Here is a 24,092-nt window from a genome sequence, read left to right on the forward strand (position 1 = left end):
TGGAGCTCTGTAGCACTATGCTGACCTCTTTGTCAGTTTACATGGCCTACCACTTGGTGGCTGAGTTGCTGTTGTTCCCAAACTCTTCACTTTTTTTATAATAACGGCCACAGTTGACTTTGGAATATCTAAGAGCGAGGACATTTCACGACTGGATTTGTTGCACAGGTGGCATCCTGTGACAGTTCCACGCTGGAAATCACAGAGAGCGGCTCATTCTTTCACAAACGTTGTAGAAACGGTCTCCATGCCTAAGTGCTTGATTGTATACACCTGTGGCCGGGCCAAGTGATTAGGACACCTGATTCTCATCATTTGGATGCGTGGCCAAATACTTTTGGCAATATGGGGTGTATACACATATTCATAAAACAAAACAAAACTACTGAAACCCAGCAAAACACTCACGGGAAATGTGGAGCAGACGGCGTCCACAAAGTAGTGCGTGTTAGGCCTAGCATCAAAAGGCTCCTCTGTAGTCCAGTGAACAGGTAATAACATCAATGTCCCGACAGCCAAGGTAGAAAAAGGCTCCACTTAAATAGTCTTGATTGGAAACAGAAAACAGCTGAGGGGAAATGCTCCGTGACAGAAGTGAAGAAAACACCAACAAAACTGGAAAAGCCACCAAAATAAAAGCACCAGACAGGAACTAAAACACCAAACACTGCAGAACTCGAACAAAACTTAGGATTTGAAACTGAAATCTAATATAAACTTCAGCGTTGAAACTGAATCTTGACTTAAACTTAGGAAATAAAACTAAAACTTGACTTCAACTTCAAAATTGAAACTGAAATTTTAACTTAAACTTAGGAAAAACACAATTCAGCAACAGCAACATTTAATGATCAGTGTGTGAGCGTCTTCATAATTTAGAAAACAGGTGCACACACACACACACACACACACACACACACACACACACACACACACACACACACACACACACACACATACACACACACACACACACACACACACACACACACACACACACACACACACACACACATACACACACACACACACACACACACACACACACACAGACACACACACACACACACACACACATACATACAGACACACACACACACATACAGACACACACACACACACACACATACAGACACACACACACAAATACAGACACACACACACACACACACACACACACACACACACACACACATACAGACACACACACACACACACATACAGACACACACACACACACACACACACACACACACACACACACACACACACATACAGACACACACACACACACACACACACACACACACACAGGGTGAATTGTTGACCAAAGTGCACTAATAATAATAATAGTAATAATAATAATAGATTTTATTCGGATAAGCGGAAGACGATGGATGGATGGATGGATTTTATTTGTAAAAAAGCACTTTACGTTGAGCAAACAACCTCAAAGTGCCACAGTGTAAAAATAAAATCAAAATAAAATAAAAAAATAATAAAAAAGATAATAATAATAAATAAAATATAAAACTAGAAACAGCCCAATAGCTAGAACCAGCACACATGTCTATAAAAATGTTTTTTTTTTTAAAGATGGGTTTTTAAACCTTTTCTAAAAACATCCACAGTCTGAGGAGCCCTCAGGTGGTCAGGGAGAGCGTTCCACAGACTGGGAGCAGAGTTCGTAGTTTTGTCCGTGGATGTTGGAGGAGGTTAGCCTGCTTGGAGCGGAGGTGTCATGTGTAGCATATTTGTGTTTGTGAAAGGATGTTTGAAATCATATTTGTCATCACTGGAGGATGCCATCCAAGAGTAATAAATGTGATGGATGTATCATTACTGATACACACATGTGCACACACCAGGCTGTTGTGTAACGGTGAATGACGAAGATGATTCCACAAGAGCTGGACGAGACAACACAGTGGGCGATATCTGCATCCTTCACAGCGATGATATTGTGTCAGACATCAAAGAAGAGTGGCGTCACTTTAAATCCAAACAGGACAAAGACGTGGCACAGTGTTAGGATCTTTGACGTTATGCACCTTCTTCTCACACACGGGCGAGGATTAGGAGAGAAATATCACACACATGAAGGTCCTTAGTAATGATGTGCCGATTGATACTGAAATATCCATAGTCTGATACCAAATCCTTATGTTCTAATATCGATTCTCAGATCAAAATTTCGTTACTTTTAATACTTTTGTTATTTCAGATAATGTACATCATGAACAGGAACACACTAACCAAATCATCAAGATCTTGTTGAGATGAGAAGTGGTTGGTGGAAAAAATACAAAATATACAGTATATATATATGTATATACTTACAACTCTGTCATAGGCTGCCCACTACCTCCCCATTCACTAGCCACTTGTGACGCCATTTCAACATACAGCTACAAAGGTTGAACACATAAATAAAAAACACATTTGCAATAAATATTATACTTATAACAAAGCAACTGAGAGTCAACTCCATCCTAGGCTACCCACTAGCTCCCTGTTCACTAGCCACTTCAGCGGTTCCATTTGTACATACAGCTACAAAAGTAGAACACAAAAAAAAAAAAACTAATTAGCAATAAATATTACATATTGCACACAGAACAGACGCAGCAAAGCAACCAAGGGAGTAAACTCCGTCCTAGGCTACCCACTAGCTCCCTGTTCACTAGCCACTTCAGCGGTTCCATTTGTACATACAGCTACAAAAGTAGAACACAAGAAAAAAACAAAACAAATTAGCAATAAATATTACATATTGCACACAGAACAGACGCAGCAAAGCAACCGAGGGAGTAAACTCTGTCCTAGGCTACCCACTAGCTCCCTGTGCACTAGCCACTTGAGAGGCACCATTTGTACATACAGCTGCAAAAGTATAATACAAGAAAACCCCCCAAAATGAGCAATACATGTTACATATTGCACACAGAACAGACACAACAAAGCAACCAAGAGAGCCAACTCCGTCGTAGGCTGCCCACTAGCTCCCAGTTCACTAGCTACTTGAAAGGCGCCATTTGGGGCGGCATAGCTCGGTTGGTAGAGTGGCCGTGTCAGCAACTTGAGGGTTGCAGGTTCGATTCCCACTTGTGCCATCCTAGTTACTGCCGTTGTGTCCTTGGGCAGGACACTTTACCCACCTGCTCCCAGTGCCACCCACACTGCTTTAAATGTAACTCAGATATTGGGTGTCACTATGCAAAGCGCTTTGAGTCCCTTGAGAAAAGCGCTATATAAATATAATTCACTCACATATCACATTTGTACATACAGCTACAAAAGTATAATGCTAGAAAACCCCCCAAAATTAGAAATACATATTACATATTGCACACAGAACAGACACAACAAAGCAACCAAGAGAGCCAACTCCGTCGTAGGCTGCCCACTACCTCCGTGTTCACTGGCCACTTGAGGCGCCATTTCAACATAGAGCTAAAAGGGTAGAACACAACCCCCCCCCCCAAAAAAAATGTGCAATAAATATTATACTTATAACAAAGCAACCAACAGAGTCAACTCCGTCAGAGGCTGCCCACTACCTCCCTGTTCACTAGCCACTTGAGCGGTTCCATTCGTACATACAGCTACAAAAGTATAATGCTAGAAAACCCCCAAAAATTAGAAATACATGTTACATATTGCAAACAGAACAGACACAACAAAGCAACCAAGAGAGGCAACTCCATCCTAGGCTGCCCACGAGCTTCCTGTTCACTAGCTGTCTGGTCCACACGGACGGGTGAAAATCCCCAAAAGTCTGATTCATGCTGATTCACCCGCGGCTCTGTGGAACTCGTTCAGCCGATGCTCAACGTTAGCCCCGCAGGCCGTGTCCCCTCCTCCGGTCTCTCCACGCGGATCAGTTTTGGTACTCGCAGATGGTTCCGGCACACGGATGTCCGTGTGGTGACAACCATGGCAATGACGCAAGTATAAGTATGGCAACACTTTAGTATGGGGGACATATTCAACATTAGTTAGCTGCTTATTAAAGTAACAAAGACTTTATTTACAGTTATTTGGACACTAGGGGCACATATAAGGGTTAGGGTTAAGGTTACTAATAAGCAATAATTCTCAGGTTATTGAGGGAATTTCTTAGTTCATGGCTTACTGGTTGTGTAATAAGGCCATGCAGAATAAGGCATTAATACGTACTTAAAAAATGACAAATTAAAAACCAATATGTTACTAATTAGCATGTTAATTGTCAGAATACTTGTATATAAGTTATCACACAACATGTTTGCTTGGAGTTCAGGTTTCCCTGTGAGAAGACAAAAGCTGTCTTTGATCTTATCAAGCAAAATGCCTACTGCTTGTGAACCTCCACTGTCTGCGATGGGATGCGACGTGGAGGAGTCGTTTTTTTGATCTAGGATCAAAGCAAAGAGGGGGCAAACCTGGCACTGCTCCAAGCACCTTTTTGGTTTGAACTGTTTATGACCCAGCGCAGCAGCTGTTTATGACCTCCTTCCCCTAGAAGCAGCTGCAGTAAGCAGCATGCCCAAATAAAGGAAGAGGCGTGGAAACCTTTCCTCAGAGCGTGGGGTAACACTGTACAAGGGTACAGGTCCACGCGCTCTCCTCATGAGCTGAATTGAATCCTGTCTTTGTTTGATTCCTTGCTTCTTGTCTTGTTTGAAACTGACATTAATAAGCAACTAATTCATGGTGAATATGTGTTCTCCATACTAAAGTGTTATCATAAGTCTAATTATATACTACTGTATACTAGTAACTCCATGTCAAAAATAACATTTTTAGAAGGTTGTTAACAGTTTTTTCCTGCTCTGACTGTGAAATTATTGGATTTGTTAACAATACTTTGTGGAAATGTGCTTTCCAGCCCCTGGAACCAATTATGTGTGATGAAGGAGGAACTACAGCAAAGGCATTGGGTTTATGTCCGCCATGTTGGCAGAATGTCTTGGTAGTAAATAAAAGGTCTTTATGCTGCTGACGCGCAACAAAACCAACACCAAAAGTAACTTCTCTATGGATACTTGCAGCAAAAACTGATGCCAGTTTCCTCGGCCTTTGGCTCTGGACTTGATGAGACCTGGTTGGACTAAGTGCCCAAGAAGACTGCAGCTTCAGCCAACTCATTACTTACTTTTATTGTGGACATTAGGATCAGAGACCAATGCAGACATTTGTGTCAACATTTCCCTGGTTTTATGATGGTTTGGAATCACAAAGATGAAATATTTAGAAAGTATCTCCCGATAGTAAAGAATCTTGGAATAAAATCCTGAATCCGGGCAGTTATCCGAGTCACTCCCAAAAGGTAACCGATTGTTCCTTGTCTCCTTTCTGGACATTCATGGAAGTTTCATTCAATTCTGACGATAAATGTTGGAGTTTTGTTGCTCCTGGTGAGACGACTGTCAATTCCGCTACTTTTTCCTTCGCTTTGCACCCTGCGTCTCATAAAACGACGCGGCTAATTTATGATTTTTTCTTTGCTGACAGCCAAATGCAAATAATAATAAAAAAAAAAAAATACAACAACAAGCAAATAGATTGAAAATGTGTATTATTGTATGTGCTATGTTCGATTGCAGCAGGACTGCTCTGTATTTCCATTAAGTGAGCTCAACCGGAAGTAGAAGTGCTGTTCTATCTTATCGCCTACATAGCGTTTCTACTCATATGGATTCTTCATTCATCCATCCGAGCAACGTTTGTAGGTTTTTAATATAACCAAAACAATTCTTACCGACTAAACCGTCCTGTGTGATGTCTGCAGGAGTGTTTTCATGCACATTTGTACGTGCTATCGTGATGTAATGCATCGTTAGCATTGGCTAATATGCTAACAGGTTTACAAGTGCCTGTGTTAGTATTATTAACTTGAAAATGGCATTCTTTTTTTCATGTTTAAATTTCATCAAAAATTCCTCAGTAAATTCCAAAGTCGGTTTCGCTGATTGGTGAGCTAGTCCATGACTATGAATTCTGTTTTGTTTGAGCAGCCGTTTTACTGCCGTGTTACAGACACCGTTTGGAAACAATTAACATACCGTATTTCCTTGAATTGCCGCCGGGTATATAGTATGCGCCTGCCTAGAATTACTGACGAGTCGAACTCGTTTTGCCAAATAATTAGCGCATGCTTAGCATTACCGCCGGCTCAGGTTTAACGCCGGGTCAAACTCGTTTCGCAAAATATTATTTTTATTAGCGCATGTCTAGAATTTCCACAGGGTCAAACTCGTCACGTCACGAGTGACACTTCACCTGTCATCATTTTCAAAATGGAGGAGGCCGATTTCAATCATTTGAAATCGCATAAAGGGAAGAAGATTAAGAGCTATTCAGTAGGATTTAAGGTCCAAGCTATTGAATATGCTAAAAAGAACAGTAAGCAGCGATGTTTTATTAATATACCGTAGCTGCGTGTGTCAAAAAATGAGTCATTAAATGACTCCCGCCTCCTGGTGGTAGAGGGCGCTAGTGATCCTTCTTGCGACTACTCGGCTGCAGAAGAAGTGACAACAAGCAGCAAGAGTGAGCAGCGATCCTGTATTTTTTCCTCTCGCCTGCACTTTTAACATGGAGGATTACATATCTAAAATAAAACTGTTTTCTAAACTGGACTTTCAATCGAAGCAGGAGGTGATAAAGGAAGATCTCCATCGAGACAGAGAGACTTTTAAAACTGAAGAAAGATAAGGAAGACTTCTATAAACAAGTTATGGATGCTTTTGATCAGAAGGAGCTGCACATGGACTTCATTTATAAGTAAAGGTAAGACCATAATAACGTTTTTTTTAATTAAATGTGCTTTTCATGATGGCATCCTTACATCACACTCAAATTTATACGCGCAGGCCTAAAGTTACCGCATGCCTTTGGTAAACGTCAGAGTGAGAAGAGGTTTTAAATTAATTAGCACCCCGGCGGCAATTCAAAGAAATACGGTATGTAAATAAACTTTTACAGAATATTTCTGTGTAAATAACTAATTTCACAACATAATTATCTGAGGCTTACATTTGGAATAAAAAAATGTTTCTTCTAAAATTGAGTGGGTGTGGCTTATATCGCTCGATCGTGCGGAAAACACGATAATTAACTAAGTAACAAACTGACGGACGGGCAAACGCACAACTTCCTGCCCGGAGGTCAAAATCCACGCGAAAGTGCCATAAAACGTCAAAAGTGAAACCGACGTCGCCAAGACTGGAACAAGCGAAAATTGCCAATGACATGATCGCCATGGCAACAAGAGAGCGTGGGCTGGTTGTCGCGAGGTCAATTGAAACGTGACCAGCAGACATAAAAGTATTATTTACACACGTGTTCAAACACTCCTTGCTAAGTCCAGCAAATCTTACACAAAATACTTTTGCTTTTTCCTGCTTTGATGTCATGCAAACAATTAGCATCATCAAATGCAGATGTTCATTTCACCACACAGACTGTGTGACTTCAACTTCAACTTTATAAAATTCAGTTTTGTGGTTAACAACATGGCTGAGTTCTGATACCTTCTCTCGTGTTTTCAGGTTGAGTTTCTGACGAACCCCAAGATGCAGAGAAGGCGGCAGGCATCGTGCAGGTAAACATGATTTCATTTAACACTAAAACAAGAACAAACAAAAGGCGCTCACAAGGCGGAAAACAAACTTGGCTATGAACAAAAACTGGCACAAAGGCTAACTGTGGACTAGAAACAAAAACACTTGCTGTGACACGAAGGAACCATGACGTGAGCAGAGTGAACAGAAGTAGACACAACTACAACGATAGGTATTAATGACATTGAAAGGTAGTGGTGACAATAATCCAGCACTGACTGGAGGGGAAGGCAGCTTTAAATAGCAGCTGGCTGATTGACACCAGGTGTGGCCAGGTGCCACTCAGCCACAGCTGGGGAAACAAACAGGAAACGGACAAAGTAAGAGCGCTGACAGGAAACAAAGACAAACGCAGAGGAAAAACTAAAACATGGGCAAACGTGTGTGTTTATGTGGTTGTAGTGAAGTGAAGTGAATTATATTTATATAGCGCTTTTTCTCTAGTGACTCAAAGCGCTTTACATAGTGAAACCCAATATCTAGATTACATTCAAACCAGTGTGGGTGGCACTGGGAGCAGGTGGGTAAAGTGTCTTGCTCAAGGACACAACGGCAGTGACTAGGATGGCGGATGCGGGAATCAAACCGGCAACCCTCAAGTTGCTGGCACGGCCGCTCTACCAACCGAGCTAAACCGCCCGGTTGTAGTCTAATTTTTCATGCAAAATGTAACTCTTCCCAATTATAACAACATCCTGTTTTCCTATCATTTGCAAGTATTATATTGCAGACTTGTCATGCAGTTGCAATTGCAAGACATTAGATGGCAGTAGTTGGACCAACATTATACGTGAGTAAATCCACTTGATTTACTGAAATATCAATGTCTTTACAGTTAGTCTGAGGTGTGTTGCCGTATTCAGGAAGTAGTCTTTGCCATTACCGGGGCTGTCTGCAACACTTACACAGATCCTTACAGGTAACCAGACAGCGAGTGCCTTTGTCCGTGCAACCAACCTTGCTTCCACACTTCACCTTTCCTCCCAGCAAGAAGACAAAAATATAGAGCGTTTTACGGAATGCATTTTTGTGGATATCGATTACGTGTCCGTCGCGATACATATTGATATCCTTTTATCGCCCAGCCCCAGGTGTGCATAAGTAATACAGTACAATAAAAACTGTCTTACACAACCACTCAGGGAAAAAGTGTCCACCATAAACATGTTTGACTCAAGTTGAAATTCATATATATATATATATATATATATATATATATATATATATATATATATATATATATATATATATATATATATATAAAAATATATACATATATATGGGCTTCACGGTGGAAGAGGGGTTAGTGCGTCTGCCTCACAATACGAAGGTCCTGCAGTCCTGGGTTCAAATCCAGGCTCAGGATCTTTCTGTGTGGAGTTTGCATGTTCTCCCCGTGACTGCGTGGGTTCCCTCCGGGTACTCCGGCTTCCTCCCACCTCCAAAGACATGCACCTGGGGATAGGTTGATTGGCAACACTAAATGGTCCCTAGTGTGTGAATGTTGTCTGTCTATCTGTGTTGGCCCTGTGATGAGGTGGCGACTTGTCCAGGGTGTACCCCGCCTTCCGCCCGATTGTAGCTGAGATAGGCGCCAGCGCCCCCGCGACCCCGAAAGGGAATAAGCGGTAGAAAATGGATGGATGGATGGATATATATATATGTATATATATATACATAAATATATAAATATATATACACATATATCCATCCATCCATCCATTTCCTACCACTTATTCTCTTTGGGGTCGTGGGGGGACACTGGTGCCTAGCTCAGCTACAATCGGGTGAAAGGCGGTGTACACCCTGGACAAGTCGCCACCTCATCGCAGCATACATATATATATATATATAAATATATATATGTATATATATATGTATGTATATATATGTATATATATATATATATATATATATAAATATATATATGTATATATATGTATGTATATATATGTATATATATATATATATATATATATATATATATATATATATATATATATATATATACTGTACATATGTGTATATATAAAACATAGCTAGCTGTAAAACAGAGTGTTTGCACTTAGAATACAACAGTAGCACTAAAAGTTCTCTCATAAGAAGAACGGTACAACTTCCTGTCCCATAAAGTTGTAAAAAAGCAGCTATTTAGTCAGTGACCTGAGAGTAAAATGCCACTTATTCCTGCTACCGCTACTCCAACATGTATTATTTAGAAACCAGCACAAGGAGTGTTGGGACAAGAGAGAAGTGGCAGTGGGAAGCAAACAAACATATTTGAAGGTTTCACTTCACACTGAAGCTGCAGTCCAACACAATTTAGCAGGGATTCTCTTTAATTATCAGGTCCATGTTCTGATGGATTTAAAAGGGTTGTACTTGTATAGCACTTTTCTACCTTCAAGGTACTCAAAGCGCTTTGACACTACTTCCACATTCACACACTGATGGAGGGAGCTGCCATGCAAGGCCCTAACCACGAACCATCAGGAGCAAGGGTGAAGTGTCTTGCTCAAGGACACAACAGGCGTGACGAGGTTGGTAGAAGGTGGGGATTGAACCAGGAACCCTCAGGTTGCTGGCATGGCCACTCTCCCAACCCCGCCATGCCGTCCCCCATTTACTCTCTATTTTATAATGTAATATTGTACATGCTCATGTTATATATTTTATACATGTTATCTATTATAATACATCAATATATATCACTTACTGTACATATATTATGTAAATATTACGTACATATGTTATATTTATTCATATAAAAGGGACGGTGTGGCGCAGTGGGGAGAGTGGCTGTGTGCAACCCGAGGGTCCCTGGTTCAATCCTCACCTAGTACCAACCTCGTCACGTCCGTTGTGTCCTGAGCAAGACACTTCACCCTTGCTCCTGATGGGTGCTGGTTAGCGCCTTGCATGGCAGCTCCCTCCATCAGTGTGTGAATGTGTGTGTGAATGTGGAAGTAGTGTCAAAGCGCTTTGAGTACCTTGAAGGTAGAAAAGCGCAATGTGGGGCGGTATAGCTCGATTGGTAGAGTGCCCGTGCCAGCAACTTGAGGGTTGCAGGTTCGATCCCCGCTTCCGCCATCCTAGTCACTGCCGTTGTGTCCTTGGGCAAGACACTTTACCCACCTGCTCCCAGTGCCACCCACACTGCTTTAAATGTAACTTAGATATTGGGTGTCACTATGTAAAGCGCTTTGAGTCACTAGAGAAAAAGCGCTATATAAATATCATTCACTTCACAACTACAACCTATTTATTTATTTATTTATATTTTATATTGCTTTTAGTGTATGTTATACCTGCGTTGTCCTTTCCATCTTTTCCATCATTTGTAACTGAGCAACTGTGTGGAACAATTTCCCTTGTGGATCATTAAAGTTAGTCTAAGTCTAAATCTCAACAATCTTGGTATCAACATTGCTGGACAACATCTCCAGCTAAATATGACACAATATCAACTTCCCAGCATAAATAAGAGACACAATATCAACTTCCCAGCATAAATATGAGACACAATATCAACTTCCCAGCATAAATATGAGACACAATATCAACTTCCCAGCATAAATATGAGACACAATATCAACTTCCCAGCATAAATATGAGACACAATATCAACTTCCCAGCATAAATAAGAGACACAATATCAACTTCCCAGCATAAATATGAGACACAATATCAACTTCCCAGCATAAATATGAGACACAATATCAACTTCCCAGCATAAATATGAGACACAATATCAACTTCCCAGCATAAATATGAGACACAATATCAACTTCCCAGCATAAATAAGAGACACAATATCAACTTCCCAGCATAAATATGAGACACAATATCAACTTCCCAGCATAAATAAGAGACACAATATCAACTTCCCAGCATAAATATGAGACACAATATCAACTTCCCAGCATAAATAAGAGACACAATATCAACTTCCCAGCATAAATATGAGACACAATATCAACTTCCCAGCATAAATAAGAGACACAATATCAACTTCCCAGCATAAATAAGAGACACAATATCAACTTCCCAGCATAAATATGAGACACAATATCAACTTCCCAGCATAAATATGAGACACAATATCAACTTCCCAGCATAAATATGAGACACAATATCAACTTCCCAGCATAAATATGAGACACAATATCAACTTCCCAGCATAAATAAGAGACACAATATCAACTTCCCAGCATAAATATGAGACACAATATCAACTTCCCAGCATAAATAAGAGACACAATATCAACTTCCCAGCATAAATATGAGACACAATATCAACTTCCCAGCATAAATATGAGACACAATATCAACTTCCCAGCATAAATATGAGACACAATATCAACTTCCCAGCATAAATATGAGACACAATATCAACTTCCCAGCATAAATAAGAGACACAATATCAACTTCCCAGCATAAATATGAGACACAATATCAACTTCCCAGCATAAATAAGAGACACAATATCAACTTCCCAGCATAAATATGAGACACAATATCAACTTCCCAGCATAAATAAGAGACACAATATCAACTTCCCAGCATAAATATGAGACACAATATCAACTTCCCAGCATAAATAAGAGACACAATATCAACTTCCCAGCATAAATAAGAGACACAATATCAACTTCCCAGCATAAATATGAGACACAATATCAACTTCCCAGCATAAATATGAGACACAATATCAACTTCCCAGCATAAATATGAGACACAATATCAACATCTCCAGCATAAATATGAGACACAATATCAACTTCCCAGCATAAATATGAGACACAATATCAACTTCCCAGCATAAATATGAGACACAATATCAACTTCCCAGCATAAATAAGAGACACAATATCAACTTCCCAGCATAAATAAGAGACACAATATCAACTTCCCAGCATAAATAAGAGACACAATATCAACTTCCCAGCATAAATATGAGACACAATATCAACATCTCCAGCATAAATATGAGACACAATATCAACTTCCCAGCATAAAAAGAGACACAATATCAACTTCCCAGCATAAATAAGAGACACAATATCAACTTCCCAGCATAAATATGAGACACAATATCAACTTCCCAGCATAAATAAGAGACACAATATCAACTTCCCAGCATAAATAAGAGACACAATATCAACTTCCCAGCATAAATATGAGACACAATATCAACTTCCCAGCATAAATATGAGACACAATATCAACTTCCCAGCATAAATATGAGACACAATATCAACTTCCCAGCATAAATATGAGACACAATATCAACTTCCCAGCATAAATGAGACACAATATCAACTTCCCAGCATAAATAAGAGACACAATATCAACTTCCCAGCATAAATAAGAGACACAATATCAACTTCCCAGCATAAATATGAGACACAATATCAACTTCCCAGCATAAATATGAGACACAATATCAACTTCCCAGCATAAATATGAGACACAATATCAACTTCCCAGCATAAATAAGAGACACAATATCAACTTCCCAGCATAAATAAGAGACACAATATCAACTTCCCAGCATAAATATGAGACACAATATCAACTTCCCAGCATAAATAAGAGACACAATATCAACTTCCCAGCATAAATATGAGACACAATATCAACTTCCCAGCATAAATAAGAGACACAATATCAACTTCCCAGCATAAATATGAGACACAATATCAACTTCCCAGCATAAATAAGAGACACAATATCAACTTCCCAGCATAAATAAGAGACACAATATCAACATCTCCAGCATAAATATGAGACACAATATCAACTTCCCAGCATAAATATGAGACACAATATCAACTTCCCAGCATAAATAAGAGACACAATATCAACATCTCCAGCATAAATATGAGACACAATATCAACTTCCCAGCATAAATATGAGACACAATATCAACTTCCCAGCATAAATATGAGACACAATATCAACTTCCCAGCATAAATAAGAGACACAATATCAACTTCCCAGCATAAATAAGAGACACAATATCAACTTCCCAGCATAAATATGAGACACAATATCAACTTCCCAGCATAAATAAGAGACACAATATCAACTTCCCAGCATAAATATGAGACACAATATCAACTTCCCAGCATAAATATGAGACACAATATCAACTTCCCAGCATAAATAAGAGACACAATATCAACTTCCCAGCATAAATGAGACACAATATCAACTTCCCAGCATAAATAAGAGACACAATATCAACTTCCCAGCATAAATAAGAGACACAATATCAACTTCCCAGCATAAATATGAGACACAATATCAACTTCCCAGCATAAATAAGAGACACAATATCAACTTCCCAGCATAAATAAGAGACACAATATCAACTTCCCAGCATAAATAAGAGACACAATATCAACTTCCCAGCATAAATAAGAGACACAATATCAACTTCCCAGCATAAATAAGAGACACAATATCAACTTCCCAGCATAAATAAGAGACACAATATCAACTTCCCAGCATAAATATGAGACACAATATCAACTTCCCAGCATAAATAAGAGACACAATATCAACTTCCCAGCATAAATATGAGACACAATATCAACTTCCCAGCATAAATATGAGACACAATATCAACATCTCCAGCATAAATATGAGACACAATATCAACTTCCCAGCATAAATATGAGACACAATATCAACTTCCCAGCATAAATATGAGACACAATATCAACTTCCCAGCATAAATAAGAGACACAATATCAACTTCCCAGCATAAATAAGAGACACAATATCAACTTCCCAGCATAAATATGAGACACAATATCAACTTCCCAGCATAAATATGAGACACAATATCAACTTCCCAGCATAAATATGAGACACAATATCAACTTCCCAGCATAAATATGAGACACAATATCAACTTCCCAGCATAAATAAGAGACACAATATCAACTTCCCAGCATAAATATGAGACACAATATCAACTTCCCAGCATAAATATGAGACACAATATCAACTTCCCAGCATAAATATGAGACACAATATCAACTTCCCAGCATAAATAAGAGACACAATATCAACTTCCCAGCATAAATATGAGACACAATATCAACTTCCCAGCATAAATATGAGACACAATATCAACTTCCCAGCATAAATAAGAGACACAATATCAACTTCCCAGCATAAATAAGAGACACAATATCAACTTCCCAGCATAAATAAGAGACACAATATCAACTTCCCAGCATAAATATGAGACACAATATCAACTTCCCAGCATAAATATGAGACACAATATCAACTTCCCAGCATAAATAAGAGACACAATATCAACTTCCCAGCATAAATAAGAGACACAATATCAACTTCCCAGCATAAATAAGAGACACAATATCAACTTCCCAGCATAAATAAGAGACACAATATCAACTTCCCAGCATAAATATGAGACACAATATCAACTTCCCAGCATAAATGAGACACAATATCAACTTCCCAGCATAAATATGAGACACAATATCAACTTCCCAGCATAAATAAGAGACACAATATCAACTTCCCAGCATAAATATGAGACACAATATCAACTTCCCAGCATAAATATGAGACACAATATCAACTTCCCAGCATAAATAAGAGACACAATATCAACTTCCCAGCATAAATAAGAGACACAATATCAACTTCCCAGCATAAATAAGAGACACAATATCAACTTCCCAGCATAAATATGAGACACAATATCAACTTCCCAGCATAAATATGAGACACAATATCAACTTCCCAGCATAAATATGAGACACAATATCAACTTCCCAGCATAAATAAGAGACACAATATCAACTTCCCAGCATAAATAAGAGACACAATATCAACTTCCCAGCATAAATAAGAGACACAATATCAACTTCCCAGCATAAATATGAGACACAATATCAACTTCCCAGCATAAATAAGAGACACAATATCAACTTCCCAGCATAAATAAGAGACACAATATCAACTTCCCAGCATAAATATGAGACACAATATCAACTTCCCAGCATAAATATGAGACACAATATCAACTTCCCAGCATAAATAAGAGACACAATATCAACTTCCCAGCATAAATAAGAGACACAATATCAACTTCCCAGCATAAATATGAGACACAATATCAACTTCCCAGCATAAATATGAGACACAATATCAACTTCCCAGCATAAATAAGAGACACAATATCAACTTCCCAGCATAAATAAGAGACACAATATCAACTTCCCAGCATAAATATGAGACACAATATCAACTTCCCAGCATAAATAAGAGACACAATATCAACTTCCCAGCATAAATAAGAGACACAATATCAACTTCCCAGCATAAATATGAGACACAATATCAACTTCCCAGCATAAATATGAGACACAATATCAACTTCCCAGCATAAATAAGAGACACAATATCAACTTCCCAGCATAAATAAGAGACACAATATCAACTTCCCAGCATAAATATGAGACACAATATCAACTTCCCAGCATAAATAAGAGACACAATATCAACTTCCCAGCATAAATATGAGACACAATATCAACTTCCCAGCATAAATAAGAGACACAATATCAACTTCCCAGCATAAATAAGAGACACAATATCAACTTCCCAGCATAAATATGAGACACAATATCAACTTCCCAGCATAAATATGAGACACAATATCAACTTCCCAGCATAAATATGAGACACAATATCAACTTCCCAGCATAAAAACAACTGCAGACATGAATTGTAGATGAGACTGATATTTCTAGTGGGAAATCAACTGCAAACAAACTTTTTTTCTCATCAGCGTCACGATCACAGCAGCAGCACTTGTTATGTCGACTAAATATGTGACTTAGCTAGCCATGCACCAATAAGTCCAACTCTGTCTTTAGTGGAGCCCTCAGATAAAAAGACATGATGAACCCCCAATATTTTCTTCTGTAAATCCTTGTGAGCGTCAAGTGGCGTGAGGTAGCACTAACCTCTTGGTGACGATACATGCTTTAAATCTTTCAAAATATTTTTTTCTTAATAGTGTAAAAACCCACTCTTTTCCATTTGAAATATATCTTTCTTGATCGCTTTAATATTTGCCTCGAAACCTTCAAAATAGGCCTAAATCTGCACTGATTCAGGTAAACAAACATGACTCTAACGGGGCTTAGACCACGTGACTCTCAGTCACATGATGGCAACCCAGCTATTGGCGACTCCCCTTGGCTCTGTTGTTAGCTGATTGTTGCTAGCCTTTATTTACTATTTAGAAAAGCATAGGGACTGTAGAATGATAAGCAAAATCTCCAAAAGTAGTGTATTTCCCCGTCAATACTGTATTTCCTTGAATTGCCGCCGGGGCACTAATTAATTTAAAACCTTTCTCTCTGGCGGTTACAAAAGGCATGCGGTAAATTTAGGCCTGCGCTTATAAATTTGAGTGTGATGTAAGGATACCATCATGAAAAGCACATTTAAAAAAAAAAAAACGTTATTATGGTCTTACCTTTACTTATAAATGAAGTCCATGTGCAGCTCCTTCTGATCAAAAGCATCAATAACTTGTTTATAGAAGTCTTCCTTATCTTTCTTCAGTTTTAAAAGTCTCTCTGTCTCGATGGAGATCCTCCTTTATTACCTCCAGCTTCGATTGAAAGTCCAGTTTAGAAAACTGTTTTACTTTAAAAATGTAATCCTCCATGTTAAAAGTGAAAAAATCACTCTTGCTGCTTGTTGTCACTTCTTCTGCAGCCGAGTAGTCGCAAGAAGGATCACTAGCGCCCTCTACCACCAGGAGGCGGGAGTCATTTAATGACTCATATTTGACACACGCAGCTACGGTATATTAATAAAACATAGCTGCTTACTGTTCTTTTTAGCATATTCAATAGCTTGGACCTTAAATGCTACTGAATAGCTCTTAATCTTCTTCCCTTTATGCGATTTCAAATGATTGAAATCAGCCTCCTCCATTTTGAAAATGATGACAGGTGAAGTGTCACTCGTGACGTGACGAGTTTGACCCGGTGGAAATTCTAGACATGCGCTAATAAAAATAATATTTTGCAAAACGAGTTTGACCCGGTGTCAATCCTGAGCCGGTGATAATGCTAAGCATGCGCTGATTATTTTGCGAAACGAGTTTGACCCGGCAGTAATTCTAGGCAGGCACATACTATATACCCGGCGGCAATTCAAGGAAATACGGAATTACTTTGCTACTGTCGAGCACACTTATGTTTTTCTTTCACATTTAAAAAGAGAGAAAAGTCCCGCTTGTCAGCAAGTGTGACTTATGATTTATGATGGAGAATAAAGTTTGACGAGCAGGGAAGCGAGGAAGCAGCAGACCACTCGATGATGTCAACATTGGCACACACAGGAAGTGATCACTATAAATAGTTGGTCTGCGTAAGCACTTATACTAACAATATCACTAATACTTATTAATATTCAAGTCACTTATACTAACAATATCCCTAATACTTATTAATATTCAAGTCACCAAATGTAAATAGAGCAGTGGTTCTTAACCAGGGTTTGATCGAGCCCTAGGGGTTCGGTGAGTCGGCCTAAGGGGTTCGGCGGAGCCAGTCAAGACCCACCCGACGCATCCATACTTGCCAACCTTGAGACCTCCGAATTCGGGAGATGAAGGGAGTGGGGGCTGAGGTGGAGGGGGGGCAAGCGTGGTTCTGGTGGGCGGGTTTTGGTGGTAGCAGGGGTGTATATTGTAGATTCCAAAATAGTTAGTGCTGCAAGGGATTTTGTGTATTTGTTACATTATGTTACGATGCGGATGTTCCCACAAAATGTGTTTGTCATTCTTGTTTGGTGTGGGTTCACAGTGTGGTGCGTATTTGTAACAGTGTTAAAGTTGTTTATACGGCCACCCTCAGTGTGACCTGTATGGCTGTTGACCAAGTATGAATTGCATTCACTTATGTGTGTGTAAAAGCCACATAAATGATGTAAATGCGCCGAAAAGCCGTTTGTTTGGAGGAAAATCGGATGTGACGGAGAGAGGTTGCCCCGGGAGATTGTTGGGAGGGGCACTGGAATTCGGGATTCTCCCGGAAAAATCGGGAGGGTTGGGAAGTATGGACTCATCGTATAAATAAAAACTTCTCCATATCGGCGTATCAACAGCAGAAGTCACACTGATTTGCAGGTGTGTAATTTGTTGTGAGTTCATGCAATGATGAAAAAAAAAACATTTTATTTTTCACAAAAGAAAAGTTCGGTGAATGCGCGTATGAAACTGGTGGAGTTCGGAACCTCCAACAAGGTTAAGAACCACTGAAATAGAGTATTGTTGGTGATTTGCGGATGGTTATTTGTCACATTTAATAGGCAGATAGTTGACCTCCCATCAGCTCCGCTGTAAGCTGACTTTTATTTACGAGTTAGAATGCATGAAAAAATCCATCCGTCGTCTGGTCTTTCATATTAAATGTAAACGACAGGCAAAATTCCCAAAGTAGTGCAGTTCCCGGTGAATATTACTTGGCTACTGTCGAGCAAACTTCTTATGTTTTTCTTTCACATTTGAGAATAGAGCGGAGGCACGGGAACACACGTCAATCAAGTCCGCCCTCTCGTCCCGTCTTGTCAGCAAGTGTCATGTCAGTTTGTCACGTACAGGCGGCCATCTGTCACTCACTCTCACACCGAGGAATCATTTCTGCTCCTCACTGGTCTAATCTTCCCCTTGATGATTCTTTTGACACAAACTGCAATCACTTCTTAAAGAAGTCGATCCAACAGTCTTGCAATTGTTGTGTGCTGATGGAAGCACTTGTTTGTTCATTACTGTCACACTTATATTGTTCACACAGTGTTTTGTTTGTTTGTTTTTTTACAATTTATTTACTGTTATTTTTATTTTTTAATCAATTTTTGCAAATTATGAATGGTTTTAGAATCAAAACAAATAAGAATCGAACACATTTAGCTGAACTGCACCATTTTTGTCAAGAGGAGTGGTCAAAAATTGAAAAAGCTTGTGGATGGCTACCAAGAACGCCTTATTGCAGTGAAACTTGCCAAGGGACATGGAAGCAAATATTAACATTGCTGTATGTATACTTTTGACCCTCACATTTGAAGTAAAACCATAAAAAATTCATAAAAGAATCAAACTTTAATGAATATTTATATATATATATATATATATATATATATATATATATATATATATATATATATATATATATATATGTGTGTATATATGATCATCTACATCATTTATATGATCATCCACATCAACTATATAATCATCTACATCAACTATATAATCATCTACATCATCTATGTGATCATCTACATCATCTATATGATCATCTACATCAACTATATAATCTACATCAACTATATGATCATCCACATCAACTATATGATCATCTACATCAACTATATGATCATCCACATCATTTATATAATCATCTACATCAACTATATGATCATCTACATCAACTATATGATCATCCACATCAACTATATAATCATCTACATCAACTATACAATCATCTACATCATTTATATAATCATCTACATCAACTATATGATCATCTACATCAACTATATGATCATCCACATCAACTATATAATCATCCACATCAACTATATGATCATCTACATCAACTATATGATCATCTACATCAACTATATGATCATCCACATCATTTATATAATCATCTACATCAACTATATGATCATCTACATCAACTATATGATCATCCACATCAACTATATAATCATCTACATCATTTATATAATCATCTACATCAACTATATGATCATCTACATCAACTATATGATCATCCACATCAACTATATAATCATCTACATCAACTATATGATCATCTACATCAACTATATGATCATCTACATCAACTATATGATCATCCACATCAACTATATGATCATCTACATCAACTATACGATCATCTACATCATTTATATAATCATCTACATCAACTATATGATCATCTACATCAACTATATGATCATCCACATCAACTATATGATCATCCACATCAACTATATGATCATCTACATCAACTATATGATCATCTACATCAACTATATGATCATCTACATCAACTATATGATCATCTACATCAACTATATGATCATCCACATCAACTATATGATCATCTACATCAACTATACGATCATCTACATCATTTATATAATCATCTACATCAACTATATGATCATCTACATCAACTATATGATCATCCACATCAACTATATGATCATCTACATCATCTATATGATCATCTACATCATCTATATGATCATCTACATCATCTATATGATCATCTACATCATCTATATGATCATCTACATCATCTATATGATCATCTACATCATCTAAATGATCATCTACATCAACTATATGATCATCTACATCAATTGTATAATCTACATCAACTATATGATCATCTACATCATCTATATGATCATTTACATCATCTATATGATCATCTACATCAACTATATGATCATTTACATCATCTATATAATCTACATCAACTATATGATCATCTACATCATCTATATGATCATCTACATCAACTATATGATCATCTACATCAACTATATGATCATCTACATCATCTATATAATCTACATCAACTATATGATCATCTACATCATCTATATGATCATTTACATCATCTATATGATCATCTACATTTAGAATATAATCTACATCATTTATATGATCATCTACATCAACAATATAATCTACATCATCTATATGATCATCTACATCATCTATATGATCATCTACATCAACTGTATAATCATCTACATCAACTATATGATCATGTACATCATCTATATGATCATCTACATCATCTATATAATCATCTACATCAACAATATAATCTACATCATCTATATGATCATCTACATCAACTATATGATTTGTCTGAGTGGCTGGACAGGACAAAAATAATAAAAAGGATAGTGGATAGTAATAAATAGGAAAGTGCATGGTCAGCATGTACACACACACACACACACACACACACACACACACAGACACACACACACACACACCACACACACACACACACACACCTGTACTTCATCCCGGTGTGTTTCCCGGTGGACTCCTTGAGTGAGATGTGTCTGGGAGTGAAGGATCCAAAGCTGCGAGCGATGATGGCCACCGTGCGGAACTTGGCCCTGGCCTGGTTGACCACGCTGGGACTGGTAGCGCTCTGCTTGCCGTGGTCCCCATTGCCCCTCTTCAGGTTGTGGTCCGTGCAGGCGATGGACACCTGCATGATGGAGCGCCTCGCCGCAGCAGACCAGCACCGGGAGACGGGGGGAAAAGTCTGGTGGGTTGGAGTTCAACTTCTGTGGGAGACGTCTCGGCTGTCGGCTCGCCGCGTCTCCACGGACGTCCACTTCAGTGAGCTCCTCTGGCGTCTTCCTGCCCACTGAAGTCAAGGCGGGCCATCATCTGAACCTCCTGGGACTTTGTCTTCAACGCAGCGATGCTTGGGATGCTGCGTGCCGCTGCATCTGACAAGCAGGGGAGCTGCAGGGACATGGGAGAGGGAGAGAGAGAGAGAGTGTGCAGTAGAGCGGGGGTGTGTGTGTGTGTGTGTGTGTGAGAGAGAGCCGCAGAACAAGTGTGTGAAGTCATGGTGAGGTTCTAGCAGGGTGCATGCTTACATTTGTGCCATCAGCACTTTTCTCACGCTCTTCTTCTGCTTCTTCTGTTCCTCATCATCTTCATCTTCGTCATCTTCAGGCGATGTCATTGCTCCACTGGACCGCCTCCCACTGTCCTCAGATTTAGCCCGCTGGTCTTCCTGCAGTCCTTGTTTTGTTCTCAGCAGGGTAGACACACACACACACACACACACACACACACACACACACACACACACACACCTCCCACTCTCACTGCTGTCTCTTCAGCTCCCAGTCCACCTGTCTCACTCTCACTTTTTCCTCACCTGCTGGCTTTCTGGATGTTTCCAAAGAATTACATGTCCTCTGCAGTGGACAAAAAATATTTCAAAGCGGTCATATTATGATATATGTAAACACTTCCTTGTGTTTTACATCCATCCATCCATCATCTTCCGCTAATCCGAGGTCGGGTCGCGGGGGGTAGCAGCCTAAGCAGGGAAGCCCAGACTTCCCTCTCCCCAGCCACTTGGTCCAGTTCTTCCCGGGGGATCCCGAGGCGTTCCCAGGCCAGCCGGGAGAGACATAGTCTTCCCAACGTGTCCTGGGTCTACCAGTTGGACGTGCCCTAAACACCCTCCTAGGGAGACGTTCGGGTGGCATCCTGACCAGATGCCCGAGCCACCTCATCTGGCTCCTCTCCATGTGGAGGAGCAGCGGCTTTACTTTGAGTTCCTCCCGGATGGCAGAGCTTCTCACCCTATCTCTAAGGGAGAGACCCGCCACACGGCGGAGGAAACTCATTTGGGCCGCTTGTACCCGTGTTCTTGTCCTTTCGGTCATGACCCAAAGCTCATGACCATAGGTGAGGGTGGGAACGTAGATTGACCGGTAAATTGAGAGCTTTGCCTTCCGGCTCAGCTCCTTCTTCCCCACAACGGATCGATACAGCGTCCGCATTACTGAAGACGCCGCACCGATCCGCCTGTCGATCTCACGATCCACTCTTCCCTCACTGGTGAACAAGACTCCCAGGTAGTCCGGTGCAGGTGTATCAAAAGACACGTCGGAGACGCTTTGCTGAGCAAAAAGTTGCTTTATTACATTATTAATTTACTCGTTCATATCTGCTTATTTTCTGTTGTTCTACAATTCCGTTAAAATGTAATAATCACTTATTCTTCTCTTCTTTGATGCTTCACATTAGCTTTGGATGATACCACACATTTAGGTATCGATCTGATACCAAGTAGTTCCAGGATCATACATTGGTCATATTCAAAGTCCTCATGTGTCCAGGGACATATTTCCTGACTTTATAAATATAATATAAAAAAAATTTCAAATAATTTTTTTTTTATTGGGGACGATAAAAAATATGGATGTAATTATAGTAGTATCGACTAGATACGCTCTTGTACCTGGTATCATTACAGTGGATGTCAGGTGTAGATCCATCCATGAGCTATTGTATCCTCCTACATTGTGTAGTGAAGCATGTTTAGCCATTCCTCGTCCTGCAGTGATAATGATACTTGTAAAAAAGTACTTTGTTGCCATGGAGGCCAGGATTAGTGATTTAGAAGTAGCTAAAACACTGTGGATGGATGTTAGCCGCTAACGAGATAGCCATGTCTTAAAGCAGTGGTCCCCAACCTTCTTGTATCCGCGGACCGCTCAACGCTTAATAATTTGTCCCGCGGCCCGGGGGGTGTCCTTTTTTTTATTTCTTCTTTGTCATGAAAAAGGGACGTTTTTGTCATGAAAAGGGGAGTTTTTTTGTGGTTGGTGCACTATTT

General features: G+C 39.3%; 1 protein-coding gene across 5 annotated transcripts in view; it reads right to left on the minus strand.

Annotated features, from left to right (window-relative positions):
• kcnab1a (potassium voltage-gated channel subfamily A regulatory beta subunit 1a) overlaps positions 1-24,092 on the minus strand; it is a 105,265-nt gene that overhangs the window by 51,167 nt on the left and 30,006 nt on the right. For 2 of the 5 annotated variants that reach the window (XM_061919297.1, XM_061919298.1), the window contains exons 2-3: positions 22,333-22,659; positions 21,730-22,195 (exon numbers count right to left, since the gene is read on the minus strand). The exons of the other annotated variants lie outside the window; for them this stretch is intronic. In XM_061919297.1, the coding sequence (XP_061775281.1) occupies positions 21,730-21,938 (209 nt within the window). In that variant the 5' untranslated portion in view covers positions 21,939-22,195; positions 22,333-22,659. The remainder of the gene's footprint in view (positions 1-21,729; positions 22,196-22,332; positions 22,660-24,092) is intronic. 5 annotated transcript variants of the gene reach the window in all.

Source organism: Nerophis ophidion, linkage group LG13, assembly GCF_033978795.1.
Source record: "Nerophis ophidion isolate RoL-2023_Sa linkage group LG13, RoL_Noph_v1.0, whole genome shotgun sequence".
In the NCBI taxonomy this organism is placed as follows: domain Eukaryota; kingdom Metazoa; phylum Chordata; class Actinopteri; order Syngnathiformes; family Syngnathidae; genus Nerophis; species Nerophis ophidion.